Raw genomic sequence first — 19,392 nt, 5'->3', positions numbered from 1 at the left:
GCAATGGTGACAGCACTGGTATAAAGGGAGAGGGTAACAGCAGTGGGTGACAGGGAGAGGGTGACAGCAGTGGGTGATAGGGAGAGGATGACTAATATACAGTATTTAAATTTGCTTACCTGGGTCCAGATCTGCAGTGCGTGGATGGTAGTTCCTCCTTGGACTTAACACCGGGGACAATCACAAGATTGTGACATCAGATCCCCGGCGCACAAGCACAGCCTTCAGAGAAAGCCAAGGAACATAAGGTGGAAAGGGGAGGAGCTGAGGAGAGGGGAGGAGAAGAGAGATAGCAGTCCCTCCTCCCCCTCCAGCCATGCCTGTACTGTCAATCACAGACAGTGTTCAGGCCTCGGCTGCAGCACTAGCTGCGGGCAGCGCAGCGGCATACAGTAGAATAAGTCAGTGTGACTTATTGTAATGCAGGCTGCTGTGGGGGACATCGGCGATACTCAGGAGTTGGCGCCCTTACAGCTTGGTGCCGTGACCTGCTGCGTACCTGGTGTAATAGGCCAGCCGGACTTGGCGATTGCATTAGTGTACATATCTGAATCAGGCCCAAAGTCATGATTTGCTGCATTTTATAGTGAGGGCGGGGCTATGCAAAATTGTGAGCCTGCCTCCTGCTGTTCAAAGCCGAGAATCACAGCACATTGCAGTGGAGATAGAGCTAAGATGATACGATTCAATGGAAATCACATCATCCACTGCTAAGGACGGCCATACAAAGTAAGATTTTTTGTATGATGTGTACGATTTCGATCAATAGTAATGAGCGATCGTACACATCGTATGTTGTTTTGGTGTACATACGATTGTCGATGCGCATCCCCGCAGTCGTATAATTGGATCGCCTCTCGTACTGGAAAACTGTACGACCTATCTTACCACGATGTGACACACATTGTATCACTTTTGGCAGGTAATATGATCTCATGTCTGATTACGAGGTGTATAAAAATCCCCAGCCACTCCCCTCCTCCATTTTGTCATGAGAGACGGCGTTCCGAGCAGCAGCATCGCATCGCAGTGTGTGTAGTGTTGAGATTGAAGTTAGTATACATCGTGGTACTCAGTACATTTGTCTCTGGCCCTGCATTGTATATACCACTGTGCGACCAATGCATATGCCCCCTGGTCCTGCCATTGTTTATATACCACTCTGCCACCAATGCATATGCCCCCTGGCCCTGCTATTGTTTATATACCGCTACATAGCCCTGCATTGTTTATATAGCACTATGCCACCGTGTGTTCCCCCACATGGCCCTGCATTGTTTATATAGCACTATGCCACCGTGTTGCACCCCCAAATGGCCCTGCAATGTTTATACCACGGTCATAATTTTTGTGCTGATTTATGTACAGATAAATATTTCTACATTTAAAATTTTATTAAAATCAACTTAACTCAACTATTAACTAAAAACTCCAGCATAAACATTATAGCACAAAGATCAACAATAACATTTTCAAACATTTAAACATTAAACATATATATATTTACAGATGTTTCTGATTGTTATTTCCACAGAAATGAATAGCCCTAGAGAACGCCAGTTTATAAGTGGATTCCTCGAGCGTTATCATGCTCACAAGTGCCTGTGGAAGGTGAAGTCCAAGTACTTTAAAAATAAACATCGAAGGACGGTGGCGATAGATGACACGGTCACCTTATCCCACGCTTGTCCGGATTGGGTGAGAAGATGCATCCAAAACCTCCGCACCGTTTATGTTAAAGAGCGGAGGAAGGAGACCAAGTCGCGGGTGTCAGGAGCAGGGACGGATGACGTCTATAACAGTACACTCTGGTACACCTCCTTCTTGAATTTCTCCATGAGGTAGAGCCCCAGAGATCTTCACAAAGTCTACTTGTAGATACAGGCCCGGAAGAAGAGGCTGTACCAGTGGAGAATCCAGAGAATGAGCCAGCGTCTACTATGGATGTGGTAAGTACATACAACTTCATTATCTGATACTGTCCTCCTGCCATGGTACAGCGCCCACTCCATTAAAGTAGGCCAGGTATTGCTCCCTGACCTCTTTTGTCTGCGCACTTGCTACTGTCTCTCTCACTGTGGGTGTGGCGACAGGGCATTTCTAAACCCTTGTGTATTTGCTCCTGCCCGTTGATGGCCATCCCCATAGTCCGCAGTTGTAAGGTATGTTTTTTCCTCAAAAAATTATGCAGAACACAACAGGCCATGATGAATCAATTTTGTCCACATGAAGGTTTATAGCCCTATGAAATATCCGGAACCTGCTGCACATTATCCCAAATGCATTTTCAACTATTTGCCGGGCCCTAGATAGGCGATAATTGAAAATGCATTTCTCTCTGGTCAGTCCCCTTTGTCCATATGGCTTCAATAAATGTTCATGTAGAGAAAATGCCTCGTCAGCCACAAACACATTGTTCAGGCCATGCTTCGTAACCACTGAAGATGGCAAATTCAGACGGTTGGTCTGTTATAAAATTCCTGTATCTTTGAAGGATCCACCATCTGAAGCACGGCCATTTTTTCCCATGTCCTCATAAATAAATTAATAGATGGCATTGACCACCGCCATCAGCAAGATACTGTGAAAGCCCTTGTAGTTAAAATAAAATGAGCCGCTGCGGCAGGTGGGATAATACATATGTGTTTCCATCAATGGTTCCTCTGCAATTTGGGAAATTCCACTGGTGATCAAATTCATCACCTATGGTCTGCCAGTTCTCCACCATTGTAGGAAATTAAAAAATATAAATTAGACTGTATATTAGCATTAATCTCTCTCTACTCCTACAGTCTTTCCCGGCTTACTTGGACCCCTCTATTCCACAAAGTGCATTGGCTATAACTTCTGAGAGTGTTGCAGAGGCACCACAGCCTCCACGCCGAGCTAGAAGACAGGCACGTAGGAGTCTGCCAAACCCAGATCATATTATGCAGGAAGTCAGACAAGCACTCTGCAAACCCCCAGACCAGTTTGATAGTCTGGGGTCACATGTTACAAGTACCATCTGGGTGATGGAGGAAGAGCAACAGCTTCATGCTGAAAGAATTATTAACAGGTCATTATGCAGGGTAAATTAAAGAATCTGACAAGCACCTCCACACTTGACCTAGAGCCTGTAACCCCTTCATCTCCACTCCCACCTGCAGGTCCTCTACTCCAGTCGCCTCCACTTCCTTCCACAGCCCATACTACCATGGTCGCTGTCGAAGCCGGATGATTGGCTGAGACCAGATCTTAAGTCAACATCGGGTGACGCCATCTTGTGTTCTCCCTGACAATGCCGTCTTGCATCATCAGCACAAAACCATTGAGTACAATGATTTATTAGATTATTAGCGTCGTGCATCTGCATGGCTACCGCATATTGTTGAAAGTCTTACCATACCCCATACGCACATTAAATAAAAAATAAAATATATAAGATGCACAGCGCACAGTTGCGCTGTTTATCAAAGCACTCTACACATAAACGCACCATGCATTTTAGCGACTTTTTGCAATATTCTCACACTTACACATATCAAAACTTATAAAAAGGTTCCTCCACATTAAAAGCTTAATATTAGAGGTTATTTTAGCGAATACTTATATTGTGAAATGTAATGTATACGATATTTAAGGTACATAGACATATCATGTTTGGTACCATTCTAAATCACTGTTTATTTGCAGATTTCCAGTTCAACCCACAAGGAAATCGCATCATGCGTTCTCAAGATATGAACGATATGAATTTAGTGGTTAGAATGTAAAGCTGTATGAAGTGTTTTTTACTAGTTTAAACCAGTTCTTCGGTGGGAAAACCACACAAAGCAACATCTGAGGAACTGGGACATACCCCTAGTGATGCTATATGAACTGTCCAATGACCTGCATCGTACCAGAATGTCCAAGAGCAAGAACCAATGGAAACCTGTTAACTAGTTTCTTTGTTCTGGGAGGATATATAGCTTGCGTACTGGTTATAGTATACAGCCATTCTTCTTGGATGACCACAGGCTTCCGGAATGATGACTGTATGCTGGGACCAGTGCGCACGCGTATGTATTGGGCTGTATCTTATTTTCTGTATTTAATTGCCTTTGTGCTAATTGTGCTAGATCAAAGCATGTATCTTTCTTTTTGAATGCAATAAGAATTTTTGTACTTTGGAACCACAATTATTGTCTAGACAGCGATTATTTCTCTCTAGCAATTTAAGGGTATTCATATCGCCCACCACCAAGCTACCTAGCCATAGAATGAATGGGGCCATGCCCATCCATTCCTACACCCTGGATCTACCCCTCCACCTCCACCTCTTCGGAGATTTTATATAGTGCCATATTGGCTGGGGGGATGAGAATCCCGAATTTTATCAAAATTGGGTGATGCGGGAAAAAGTTTTATGCTCTTTTTCTACTGTATCAGCCATTTTTTTCTCTCCCAATACCTGCTGCATGGATGTGTGTGGATGATGCGGATTGGGAAGGGCCACTAAAACGCATGGCGCAAGGGCAGATTGTGGTTTGCCAGGGAATCAATCTGCACTTGCGCCATGTGCTTCTTGGTCTGTACAATCCGTCATCTGACACACCGCATACCATGCAGCTGGTATTGGGTGACAAAAAACTGTCTGATAATATTTATATGCGTATTTCTGTAAAGTAAAAAGTTATGCTCCAGCGGTATGGGGCGACAAAAAACTGGCTAATATGTTGTGTTAATAAACATACCATGTTGGTTTGATTAAACATTGTTTACAACATAATTTGTTAATTAACGTAACGTTAATTACAACGTAACATTTGATTGCAAACAGGTTACAAAAATAATATTTTGTTTTCACACCAAGAGGAAAAGTGTTGTGTTTTACTCACCTTAAAAAACTGGTACTTTAGGACTTTTACAATGGCATCACAGGTTTCGGGTATGATGCGCCCTAACGCCTGGGCGGAAATGAGGGTCCCAAACTTCAGGTCTTCGAAAGACCGTCCTATAGCCAGATATCGCAGGGGAACCACCAAACTATCCTCAGCCAGAATGGCCATTCTCATGCTGGTGTCCTGCCTCTGAATATTGGGAGTCACCAGATGCAGCAACTCCTGGAAGGTGTCGTCATCCATACGCAGGTAGTTGCGATAATCGTCTGGGTTGTTCTCCCTAATCTCCATCAGCAGGGGCATATGGGAGCGACTCTCCCTCCTCTTCAGCCACTCTTTAGTCCAGCACGACCTCATCCTCCTCCTCCTCATCTCCTCAGCTTCCTCGCCTTTCATCTTCAAGTAGCTATAGGCTAGCAGAAGCTTATGGCGATAGGAATCCATCAGAATATGATTTAAATCAGAAGAAATAAAACAATTTGTACAATGCAAGCCTTTAACAAAGCACACTAGCACTGCACAGCGTTCAGCAGGTATACAACCAAGCTTCACTAGTCACAGAGCAGAGTATACATACCTAAAATGGTGGCTACCTTTTATACCCCCTAGATAAGCCCTCCCCTACTGACATTCCAGCAGATTCATCAGAATGGTCATGTGCACAACAGATCGCTCGTTTATGATTTGTATGATCGTATGTAAAATCGTACACCTTTTGAACACATTGTATTGAGTAAGTTTAAGTGTTTTGCTTTTAAATTTTGCCCAGGATATACAAATACTGTTTATGTTGTGTCGCCCATAGCTGGATCCTGAAACAGAGATATAAAATGTCACTAGGTACAACAGTGTTGCATATTTAAAACGTTCATGTGGCTTTCAGCAGAATCAGATACATTGTTCATCATTTCTCAGCTTGGTGAGAGTCCTCTTCATCAAATGTAATCTTTGCTGTCTCTGCACAGGAAGGTTCATTTGACATGAACATGCCTGTGAAATGTGATTCTTATGGTTATATATGCAAAAATGTACATCTATCTTTATGAGAAAGTGAATCTAGTTGGATTCTTAACTTGCTTGAGGCAGTTTCAGTGCTTATAATCAAAGTAAGTTATTTTTTTTGCTCTGTGTATGCATTTTATGCTTGTTATGGATGTATATTGGTTACTACTGTATTTTATAATAAATGTCTGTGCCAAATCAATATATTATATATGATAACAGTATAATTTGTCACTAAATTATAGATATGATCATGTTATATTCACAACATAAGCCGTCACATATTATGCTCTGTATATTATAATATGTATTATGAATATTTCCTTGTTTGCATTAAACCAGGTGAAAATTTAATAAAACCACAGTCTAAATATTGATTTGTATTTTTAACATTTGCATTAAATTCCATGAAGTACATATGTACTTCCTAAAATATACATATAAATAAAAATCTTACATATAAAAATGTTAAGAAAATGCATCAGCTGTTAGAGAATCTTCTGTAAGTAGCAGTAAGCAATTAGCAGCAGCACAGCATAGTGTTAGATGTTCAGTCACAGCCAGTGTTAGTACAAATAATGCACAATAAGCAGGTTATTTAGCAAAAGCAGAAGAAGTTCAGTTGCTATGCAGAATTAGTTAATTTACTAATTAGTTAATTAGTAAGCAATATTCATTACCATCCAGCTGCTTGACAAAGTCCCATAAAACCTGCTTAACAGCAGTTCTTACCTCTACCCTAGAATGAGGAGGATGCTTATAATGCCTGGTTTGTGCGCTGTAGTGCAGTTGTTATGCACCTAATTCTAGCAGTTCTGCTGTATTGCCATGCAGTCCTGGGATGCTGGGGTCTTAAGACAGAGAGACCTCGACTCCTATTCCTTCATGCTCCCGGCTGCTGGCAGTGTGGTGATGGATGAGGGAACGTTGTCAACACGTGATGCGCTGTTTCCGGGTTTGGTACTTCTGGCTTGCGTTCCACCTGTGTCTCACTGGTCATTTGATGCGTTTCTCCGCGCTATCACAAGGTGGTTTAATCAGCAACTTACTAGAGCCTCATTAAATCCCTCTTAGTGGGCGATGATTGGTTATGAGTTAATCAATAGACTTTTAACTCCTTATATACCATATGAGTACTCCTTTATATAAAAAAGGCTTCAGTTAATTTTATCCTTCAATCAAACCTTTAAAAATATATAATATACTTAATCTATGTAATATGCTACTATAAAAATATATATTATTACCTTGAGGTGCCTAACTATCCAAATTGAATGGAATAATAAATAGGATCATAAATGGGCTTTATCCTATTATATTTCTTTATTCCAAGAGAAAACTCGCTGTTTAATAATTCCTCATATAGATCATATGCTTAGTTTACATATAAGTACCATATGTAACTGGTACTATGTTCTAATTAGATGTCTATTTAACTTCCCTTCCATTATATTTACTTCCTCTAGATCAGGGGTGGGGAACCTTTATTCTGCTGAGGGCCATTTTGATATATATAACATCATTTGTGGGCCAGGTGCAGGCCACACCCCCTCCTTGTGCATCATACAGGGACAGGGGCACAATGACCGTTGATTACACCAATGCCCGACCTATAAGGGCAGCTGTGTGATCATCTAAAGCATCCTAAGGGCTCTCCAGGCAGCACTGCTGCATAGATTCTGGCTGCAGGGTTCCATTGTAGGCAACCTGCTAGCCAGATGAGGCTAGCAGAAAAAAGCTCAGAGGGCCATACCAAATTATTCCAGGGGCCTTATACAACCCCTGGGCCTGAGGTTCCCCATCCCTGCTCTATATAGTGGTTACATAACACAACCATAACCAGGTACTAGACACAACATCAGAAAGAGAAAGTCAACCAAACATATAGAGAGGATAATAACAAGAAGAAAAAAAAAAATATATATATATATATATATATATATATATAAAGCAACATAAATGCAGTCTACAATATATAGTTTAGATTTGCTTACTATAAATAATTCTTGCTAACACAACATATATGAATATATAGCTTAAATATCAGATGGTTTAGAGGAGACCAAGAACTATTAACTAGATTACTATCAACATAATGCAGTCTACATATATATAGATGTATAGATATATATATGTGTGTGTGTGTATATATATATATATATATATATATATACTTACTTGCTTTAGATAATGGATACATAACATAGCCATCTCCAGATACTAAACATAACATGAAAAAGAAGAATTCAACCAAATATATGGAGAGGAAAATGGCAAAAAAGACATATATATAGATATATATATATATATATGTGTGGCTATGCGACACCTAAATCTAGGTAGAGGGGGATGACTCCAGACTGGAGGAGTAGGTCTAAACATAAATAGATTGCCTAATCTTTATAAAAGGCTGACCTACCAATACTTAGATGTTATTTAGTTATATGGTCTCATTAAGACCATGTGGTTCCAGTCTTCAGCCTAAATATCCAATAGGATTCTCTCTTGCACAATAAATTAAATCTGTCACCTCCTCTGTCTGTATTGTTAATTTGTTCAATCGCCTTCACCTTTATCTTACTAATGTCTCCATAGGTACACATCGAAGTATGTCTAGATACACTATGCATGGGACTCTTTTTCAAGATGTTCCTCTGATGTTCGAGAAAACACGTGTTGAGTGTGCATATGGTTTGCCCCACATACTGGTGCCGACACCCACACTTAATGACATAGATGACATAATTAGATTTACAGTTTAAAAATCTTCTATAGGGAATAACTCTTGCGAGACCTTGCATTGAAAGACTGTGTTTAAAGCCCTTTGGCTTAACTGGTAACCAGTTTAAGTGTTTCTCCCCTACACCTCTAATAACATTATCTTGGTCGTTATTTTTATTTTTAATCTTATTATAATTTCCATTTCTTCTGTACATACTCAGTGCTAATTTCTGCTTTAAATTTTCCACATTTTTGTAGATAACATTGACTTTGCCACTTATCAATGGACCTAACACTGGATCAACCTTTAGTATAGATGCATTCTTTTATATTATCTTCTTGATTAGGTGGGCATGAGTGTTAAACTGTGTAATGAATGAACAATCCCCTTTCCATCCATCCCCATAGGTTACATTGGTCCTATCAGATCTTTTATTTTCTAACAAATCTTTTCTAGGTTTATTATTCATATCTTCAAGTGGTTTCTCTGCTTCATAAATTTTTTTCACCTGTCTTTGATAACCTATCTCACTTGAACAATTTCTCTATGTGGAAGAATTGACTCTTGGGGATATTATTGCTTTTAGGTGGCTACTATTATATTCCAAAAAAGCCATTTGAATCTACCTTTTTAAAAAAGGTTTCAGTACAGATCTGTTCCCCTCTGGCCAGCAGCGCAATATCCAGAAATTCAATTTGTTTGACTCATAGTGCTCATGAAGTTTAGACCATATGTGTTGGTGTTTAAGTGATACACAAATGTGTTAATGGAAGTGATATCCCCATCCCAAATGAAAAAAAGATCATCTATAAATCTGCCATAGAGTACCAAATTCACCCCATAGTGACTGCCCCATATGAGCTCTTCCTCAAGAGAGTCCATATACAAATTGGCGTAACTCGGGGAGAACCTGGTCCCCATGGCAGTACCCCATGTCTGTAAATAAAACTTGGAGTCAAACAGAAAATAATTGTGGTCCAAAATAAATCTAATTGATGCTACTATAAAGTCACGTAGTCCCTCTTCCATATCTGGGTCATTTATTTAGTACTTATTAATTACATCAACCCCTTTGGTGTGTGGGATGTTGGAGTACAAAAACTCCACATCATAAGTAAGGAAGTAATATGTTTTCTTTCATTTTATATTTTGGATAATATTCAAAAATTGTGTGGTATCTTTAATATGTGATTTTAGAGTAACTACTTGACTCTGTAGCTAAGTATCAACAAAATGTGAAAGATTGGATGTGAGGGACCCTATTGCTGAAATTATGGGACTCTGTCAAGCTGCTGGGTGGTAATGCATACTGTCTAACTACTAACTAATTCTGCATAGCACCTGAACTTAGTCTGCTTTTGTTAAATAACCTGCTTATTGTGCATTATTCGTACTAACATTGGCTGTGACTGAACATCTAGCACTAAGCTGTGCTGCTGCTAATTGCTTACTGCTACTTTAAAGACCAGTTGAAGTTTCTCTGACATCTGATGCATTTTCTTATGTTTTTTATAACATTTTTATATGTAATTTTTTTATTTATATGTATATATTAGGAAGATGTGTGCAATAGTAAATTAGATCTTGGCCAAATGCTTCCACCTGCATACCATGGTATTGCAATGTTTTTTATGAAAATTGATTGATTGTTTAATAAATTATAATTTTTTCAAACCAGCAGCTGTTATTTAGCGCTCCCATTTATTTATTGTTTTCTGATTCTGAGTCGCATGGAAATGTGGCTGTGTCTTTGCTGCAGCCGCATCTCTGTCAATGTCGGACACAGTGGAGCAATGTTTGGTTACTGCACAAGAGCCAAAGCTGCACTGCATGTGTGCAGCAATGGGTTTGAGAGGGCAGACACACCGAGGATTTTTTCGCAAAGTGAGTGATGCGTAGTCAGCGTTTGGGGAGATAATGGAGGTTAGCTACAAAAATGCAGGCGTGTCTGGACCATTTTCTGAGCGTGCTATAGTGAGCCTCTGCAAATTCATATGCAGCTGCAGAGGTCCCAGCATCTTAGGTGAGACGGCCATTCTGAGACAGCATAAGGTTGCACAGATGTTGTATATGTGACCAATAGATGCTCCCAACATTTCATCTTTTGTAAGCATTTGGCAAATGTGAAGCAGCAGAGGTGGGTGTGTCTCTGTGCACAAGGCATCAGCTAAATCATTAGTATATAATCACAGCAATGCTGCGTATGGAATTGCAGTCACGATGGGATTTGTGTGCACTAATCCCTAAATTTTTAATAGGAAATGTTGTGCTTCTCTATGTTGGGGGAGATTTATATTTCTAGGTACATTCCAAGCAATGTGCATAAAAGAGTAACACAAGCATACGTGCACATACAGACACACATACCACACATTGGGGTATGTATGAAAGCGGCATGTTAAGTGCCACTATAACGCTTCCTGCTTTGCCTCTTTACCGAGGCGAAGCAGGAAGCACTGCCGATGAGATGTATAAACTTCTCATCAGCCGGAGAGGGGGAGCGTTAACTCCCCCCTCTGGCGCTACCCGTTAGAGACCACAGCGCATCAGCCTAGTGCTGATGCGCTGTGTCTCTGTCCCGGCCGTCTTCACTGAGCATGCGCGGGATCTCGCAAGTATCACGAGATCCCCGTGTGCAGCCTGGAGCCGGCAGCAGCCATAGCAGGGACAGCGCTGTCCCTGCTGTGGGGATAGGCTAGCGCCAGGCTGTAGCTGTCGATAACGACAGCTACAGCCGGCCGAACGGTCATGCGGTATGACCGTTCGTACGTGGCCCTGCCGCTCGGTGCTGCTATCTTGTAGATAGCAGCGCCGATAATGACAGGTGCGCTAAGCGCCCTTGTCATTTTTCCCGCCCAGACCCCCGATCATACATCGGGGAGAAGCGGTATCAGCGCACATAACGTGCGCTGATACCGTTTCTGGGCTTCATAATCTACCCATTGTGATGTGTAATGAAGACAGTCCCAATATCCTCTCATTCTTCAGATTATTGTGAGCCACAAATGTGGAAAATGGTAATAATGGGGTAAGATGATGAACATCAATTTAATATTCCAAGCTTTACACAATGTGCCTTTACTCCTCCACAGCTAGATGCACTTCTAGTTCCTAATAGCGGAATGTCAGCATGCACTCTTGTGCTGGGCTGACCATCCAGATACACCATTGGAAAACTAGAGAATATTGTAGTGTACTTCATAAATGATATCCACTGACATCTAAGCCTGTATTATGGCATGCTAACAAAATCTTTATAGAAGTTAAATAGTAGATATTAGAGTTATCACACACATTATATTATTTGGTATATGCAATAAAGTACCCATATTTGACATATGCATGTGCACATAGGGTACAGGTACAGGTACACTAATGTTGGACATATCTCAGGGATGACATTGGAATGCCAGCACCCTAATGTGGTCATAGGTAAGACAGGTGACAGACTTGGGGAGACTGATTGGGATTTCATAACATGAGGAAGATTGGGTGAGACATGATGATGAGAGGGGGATTGATGACATGAAAACAGCATAATACACACCCCCGGAGTGGTTCTAGACCCGACCATCAGTGCATAGTATCCCTCTCTGGATTTTCCTGGGTGCACACTCTAATGAATTGTGTTGTGTATGTTTATGATATCATATCATTATAAATGTTAGAAGCTGAGGAATTAATAACAACAAAGATAATTACAGAAGTAATAATAATAATAATAATAATAATTAATAACCATAGTTAAATTCAACAAATAGGAATTGTCCCAATAACCTGTGGTGCAAACTTGGCACAGACATTTGTCAGGGTGAAAAGGGTTAAACAATAAGATTCCTATCTCAAGTATCACTATCATTAAAACTAGACTTGCCACCACATTAATGCTAATTTTCAGGTAAAAGGCTTGATTAAAATAAATAAAATACCCTGAAATGAATGGATTGCATTTTAGTAGTTTTTAAATATTGTTAACAGTTAAACGTTTCCCAGCCAGGTAACCATACAGACGCACCTGGTGCAACATCTTGGTGGGGTGAGGATCTATGTGGGTGAGACGGGTTCAAGATTAAAGCAAGTTGTTTAGCTGCAGCCTACATTTAAACTGACTCTATGAGCTGTAAACATTTTGGAATATCCTAAATCTAAAATGTAGACAAAATGATCATTCCCTTAATTCTGACATTCTATGCTGGATTTCACTGCCTTTCAGCCAATACTAATTGATTAAAAAGCAGACCTACCCATAGACAATTGTAAATGAAATTCCCAGTTATACTCCAGTCAAAAAAGAAGAATAGAAACTACTTAAAGCTTTCAGAAGTCACCATGTCTAAGTTCTATTTAACTTAAGACCCAGCATTCGGATAATACACAGGAGGCATGTTGCCATACATATAGATATATGAATGTATTTAATGGAAGCACCATTCCCTGACTTATTGCTCTGTCACATAATACAAATTGACTTATCCATTAAAATATGTACAGAGCACAGTTCCTAAGAGTCACATTATCTGGCTATATCTGACTGGAAGATTGAAAGTATCTATTCCAAATGAAAGCGAAATGTACCAGCTACCAGCAGAGCAGCCCGGAAATCATCATTCAAAATTTCTGCTTCACTTCCCACTCCTGGAACAATGACAAGGTTCTTACTAAACTTTAAACAAAGCAAACTCAAGGTATACACTATTGCTGAATGGTACATTCATCATATACAGCAAATTACCCTCAACACTGACATGTTAATTTGGGTTTAGTATTTATTGATTTCTAAATTTGTTAAAGAATATAACAACAAATATTGTGGGGATATGCTGATCATAGCGTCTAGATATTTTCTGTGCAAATCATAGTAATTATCCCCAAGGTACTGGCTGGAGTTCCCTGATAAGGCCTGAAATGAGACATAATGTTTGCATTGTCTTCCCCTTTGTCATGAATAGAATGCATGCACTCAATGAGCTCTTTTTGAAGCAAAATTGTGTTATAGGATCCTGAATTCTCAACTTTGCAGTATTTTATGTTTATCTGCCAATGTATTTTATTACATGCAAATAGAACATTTTAAATTAATATTAATCATCTGTGTTTTTTATAGTTAAATTATGTGACTCAAGAAAACATTTTAAAATTAAAAAGGTCACTGGGTTTTACATTTTTGGCAAATATGATAGAATTGACTAGTGATTTTCTGTGGAATTGCTTGTTGTATGACTTTCAGCATTGGGTCAATAAATTCATAAGAAAATTATGTTTTGTAAATGGGTAAATGAAAAAAATCAGGAAGCAACAAATGAAAACTGATTTTTTTTCTCCCACATTTCAGGACTATACATTCGCTACTTGTTTTAGTAGGCTACATTGCATTGATATTTGTAGAAACTATAAACAAAGATTTTTTTTTGTTGTTCATCCATAGGCATGACTGGGGTGGGAACACAATTTGAAATGGTTCTAATGTTTTGGCTTTGTTAAAGGTTCAACAGTATGACAGTAGTGTAATACATCTGGAGACCAAAGGTTGTACAGCAATTAGACGCAGGATCTTAATTTTAGATGTTAATATTAAGCATGGTAACAAACTATGAAAACCACACTGCAGGAATCTCACTTTATAGCAATAGCTTCACATCTCTATAATGATGTCTTTTTAAAGATCAATTTCTACAACATGTGTATATAAGAGAGTGTTCAGAAAACATTGTATGCTTCACAGCAGATATCTAATAGAGCTGATTGATAATCACTACTTGATAAATTGTGAAGTTCGACTGACTTTTTTCTCTTATATTGTCTTTCCTTTAAACATTACTTGCAAAGACGTACAGTAATCTGCAACTGACCACTTGCATAATTATGTGTTGTATGTTTACACCAGTCTAGTATTATATATATATATATATATATATATATACACACACTGTATTATGCTTACATTTGTACTGCTTCATATGGGTAGGCGGTAAAGAATTTATTGCAACTGACCTTGCAAGAGCCAACAGGACTAATAAAAAACCCTGGCATACTAATTATACCATGCTTACTCACAACCGGTCTATATATATTATATATATTATTTTATTATACAGTATGTAACCTATATAATTCTATCAGTGATTTCAATTTGTATTAGACTGCCTCATTTTCCATGCTACATATTGGTTTTTTTTAATAAAGTTGAAAACTATGCATAGATGTACACATTTACATACTAGCTGAAGTACCCAGCATTGCCCAGGTTTATATCTTCAAGTTGTTAAGTTATATGATATGATGTCGTACAAATTGTCAAAGTCAAATAATTGGGTATGATCGCTTTACAATTATTATCTGACGATATAGTCGTCTATAGTCTGATGTGTTATTAGGACACTACTTTGCGTCGGTGCAATCCAATGCGCACATATGCGAACACACACATGTATTCACATACACACATACACAGATGCACATATGCAAATTCCACACACAGACGCACATATGCGAATGCATACATTTAAAATTTTTCCCACACATTATAGATAATAATCAGTTATTAAAGGTATTGTTAGCTAATAATTAAGATGTAAGATGTACTTAAAAGGGATCTAAGGTTCAGAATACAGTGGATATGTCATGTTTGGTATCATTTGGGCCTCATTTATCAATGAGTTTATCACTCAAAACTAGTGATAAATATCACTTTTTATGATAAATGGTGCTCAGCCAATCAACTCCCAACTGTCAACTGTTAGAAAAATTACAGTTGGGAGCTGATTGGTTGGAGCACCATTTATCATAAAAAGTTATATTTATCACTAGTTTTGAGTTATAAACTCGTTGATAAATGAGGCTGTTAATCTCTCTTTATTTCCGTTTCTATCGGCAAAGAAGACGCATCATGCGTCCGCTAGTTATGGATGATAGGGAGTTATTGAGTAGAATGCTATTTCTTGTATGCAGTGTTGTAGCCAGTTTTAACCAGTTCTTCGGTGGGAAGATACACAATGTGACCGATGGAAGACTGCTCCATACCCCTGATGACACCGTATGAACTGACCAATGACCAGAATGACCAGAAGCAAGAACCAATGAAAACCTGCCAACTTGTCCTTTGTTATCTCTGTAACCTGTACCGTATATAGGCTTGTGTACTGGTTTCAGTGTTCTTCAGACATCTTCTTTGCGACCGCAGACTTCAGGACTGAATGACTGTATACTGGGACCAGTGCGCATGCGTATGTATCGGCTGTACCTATTGTTAATATTCTTGCTTTTTACTGTAATTGTTAAACTTATATCGTGTTACCCTTTTTTACATAAAATTACTTTTGTGCTTTGGAACCACACGATTAGATTGGAAAGTAATTCTTTCTAAAGCGACTTGCATGGCAAATTAGCAACTGAACTGCATTCATAAAATCCATCAAGTGGAAGGCCCAGAATAGACTCCCTGAGTCAAATTGCTGCCGTGAGGTCTGACTGGGACCCCAACCACTCCATTAGACATCCCAGACCAATTGCCACCCCTCTGTGAAGATTTTTTATAAATTCATCTAGTGGAAGGCCCAGGACAGGCTCCTCATGTTGCAACTCACAAATAGATAGTGGATGCAGACCCGTATTTGGGGATAGACGAGACCTATTATTGAGGCATGGAGTATAATGTGCTGGTGGTATTCGCCAAAGACCCCTACAAGGAGGTTTGGGCTTTGCTGCATCTGACACACAGGTCGCTGCCGTAAGACTAAGGGGGTCATTCAGGTCGCTCGCAAGCGGGTCGATGTTGTGCGAATGCGCATGATGGAGGGAGCTCCATCGTGCGCATGCGCAAGACCCGGCGAGCGACGAAAAATACATTGCTCGGGGTCTCGCACCAAAGGGGGCGTGCTGTCGATGGTGAGTGACAGCACACCCCCTTTGGTGGGCGTGCCGGGGGTGTGGCTGCCAGACGGAGGCGTTCCCATGGGAACGCCTACCGTCTGAGTCCGGCCCCACTGACATCAGTAATGATGTCAGTGGAAGTAATTTTGGCTCTGATGGAGCCAAAATCACTCCTGGGCATGCGGCAGCGAGACCCTACCACAGGGTCTCGTCACAAGCCCAATGGTCACGATGGTCTTGACCATCGCGACCATCATCATGGACGCTCGCTATAGCTGTGGGTGGTAACCCACAGCTATGCGAGCATCCATGAGGATGCTCCAAAAACAGGTAGGAAGGCCCTGACCAGGACATCAACTGCCTAGTATGTCTTCTGGCATCCAATGTTACCACTCTGTGAAGTTTTCGTCAAATTATGTGATGTTGTCCAAATCTTTCCAGTGGAATTCCCAGAACAGGCTCCCTGGGTCAAAGTTCTGCCCAGCACATTCCGCCATGAGGTCTGACCGGGACCCCAACCACTCCATTAGATATCCCAGACCAATTTCCACCCCTATTTGAAGTTTTCATCCAAATCCATCCAATGGAATGCACAGAAAAGGCTCCCCAGGTCAAAGTTCTGCCCAGCATACACCAATGGGAGGTCTGACCAGGACCTCACTCTTCTAGTAGGTCTTCTGGGATCCAATATCACCAATCCAATGTTACCACTCTGTGAAGTTTTTGTCCAAATCCATCCAGTGGAAGACTCAGAAAAGGCTCCCAATTCAAAGTTCTGCCCAAGGTACACCAACGGGAGGTCCAACCGGGACTCTAACCCCCTAAAACCTCACCAGGATCCAACTGGACCATCTCATATTGGTTTTATCGCAATCGGTGCAGGGGTGTCCAAATGCAAAACCAGACAAACAAACACACAAAAAAGGGACCAATGAATTTTATATACAAGAGGAAAACAAAAGTACAAATGCTTTAAAAAGTTTATGCATCCGGTATTCCTTTTTACATACGGTACATTAATACCATTCAAATTATGTCAATGGTCTATGGCTTCTGCTAATAGGGGCTGTCGGACCCCATGGTAAAGGATTGCAAGCTGCTGGTACTTGGAGCAGCTAATAATGCCATTGTACATATATATATATATATATATATATATATATATAAAATATACATATATATATAATCCAATGTTCCAACTAGCTGCCTCAACAACGCCCAGCCCAAATGCCAGGACCTAGAAACATGATAAATGGGGAGAATATTCCTTCCATGACGTAGGTGCCCACTACAGAGGGATTTTTCTAAATTCGACTCCTAAGGTGGTGAAAAGGGCTAAAATGTTTCATCCATGACTGTCTTATCATGGCTGCAGCACAGTTCAGTATTCAAACACCAACTGTTATCCCAAGTGCTGCCAGACATCACTGGCACTTGGTGTGGCTTCCATATTTAAATAGTGAGGGAAGGGAATGCGTTACTACAGAGGTGAGAGAGAAAAATGTGTTATTACATAAGTGAGGGAGGGAAATGGCAAATGTGTTACTACGGGGTGAAAGAAGGGAATGTGTTACAACACGGGCAAGGTAGGGGAATGTGTTACAATTCATGGAGAGGGAGGGGAATGTGTTATTACAGGGGTGAGTGTGGGTAATGTGTTACTACAGAGGTGAGGGAGGGAAATGTGTTTCTCCAGAAGAGAGTGTCAAAACTGGATTATTGGCTGAGACAAGATCAGTTTAAAATTGAATCGCAGCGACACCATCTTGCGACTGGCCGCAAGACGCCATTTTGTGAAATGGCCGCCTAAGCGCCATTTTAGATAAACTCACACTTTAGTACATGTGGCGATAATACTATTAGCATCATGCGAATGCATCTGTGACCATCGCCATAGGTTAAGGCGATTCACCAAAAGCCCATTTCATTACTTTACGTATTATAAAGGATATATATTTCAGAAATGGCTTTACAGTATGCCAAAATTGCATTAAAGCAAGTGGCCAGGTGACAACTGGCTTGTGTAGATAAGCTTCCTGGATAGTGTTTGCCCTCACTTGAGGTGGTCTGGCTCGAATACACACCTACATTAGCAAGCTTCCTGCAATGACATGAGTTCAAAGACTAGAGTGTCATCTTATGTCTGTCTCTTGTAGCTGGGTTATTTGCATTTCACACAAGAGACTGGGAGAATAAAGAGTTTTTCTTTTGAAGTCTGGGACAGGTGGGGGGGACTGCTCACAGAGTGGGCATGTGGAACTATCTGGCTCAGCATGTCACACTGCTAAAATGTTCACTCAGTGAGAGTTAACTGCACCCCTTCCTCATACACACATTAATACGTCTTTATACCAAACCCCTAATACTCACACATTACATATTCACACATAAGGTTTAATAAGCTTTAAAGTGTATGATTTAAGTTGCTTCAGTTAGTTTAAATGCTGTGAAATAAAGATATTTGATAACTAAGGTTCTATACATGTTAAGATAGCAGTGTTTGGGTTCGTACTGATGCGTACTCTTTCAACAGAATTCCGGTACTATCGGTGGGGAGATCGCATCATGCATTCTTGAGTTATGGATCGCAGAGCCTACAAGCAACAAAATGTATATTTTAGGAACAACTGTTAGGATGCAGCATGGGGAGGCGGGAGGGAAAAGACCCTCAGTTATTAGAGGCTGGGCGAGTCTATTTGAACCAGCCTGTTAAATGCACTGTAACATATGCTTCTCCCCTGGGAACCAATGGTATAAGCAAGACACTTCTCTATTGTCCTGTCTGTTCTGGGGGGGTATAAACATGTGTGCTCAAGCACTGAGTCTTTAGTCTTCTTGCTGAATGCTGAATGACAACAGGGTCTCTTGCTGATGCCTATCACCGGGTCCGGAAGCGCGGCGTATGTATACTGTACTTGGGGGTCTGTATAATTC

General features: G+C 40.3%; 1 protein-coding gene across 1 annotated transcript in view; it reads left to right on the top strand.

Annotated features, from left to right (window-relative positions):
* Window positions 1–19,392, top strand: part of LOC148523583 (uncharacterized) — a 103,422-nt gene that overhangs the window by 31,088 nt on the left and 52,942 nt on the right. The window contains 3 exon segments of the mRNA XM_088472964.1: window positions 1,510–1,698; window positions 1,842–1,949; window positions 2,793–3,071. Of these exon segments, the coding sequence (XP_088329090.1) occupies window positions 1,510–1,698; window positions 1,842–1,949; window positions 2,793–3,071 (576 nt within the window).

Source organism: Taudactylus pleione, unplaced genomic scaffold (assembly GCF_031769625.1).
Source record: "Taudactylus pleione unplaced genomic scaffold, aTauple2 ptg000129l, whole genome shotgun sequence".
Lineage (NCBI taxonomy): Eukaryota > Metazoa > Chordata > Amphibia > Anura > Myobatrachidae > Taudactylus > Taudactylus pleione.
This window is presented reverse-complemented; position numbering and strand designations above follow the sequence as displayed.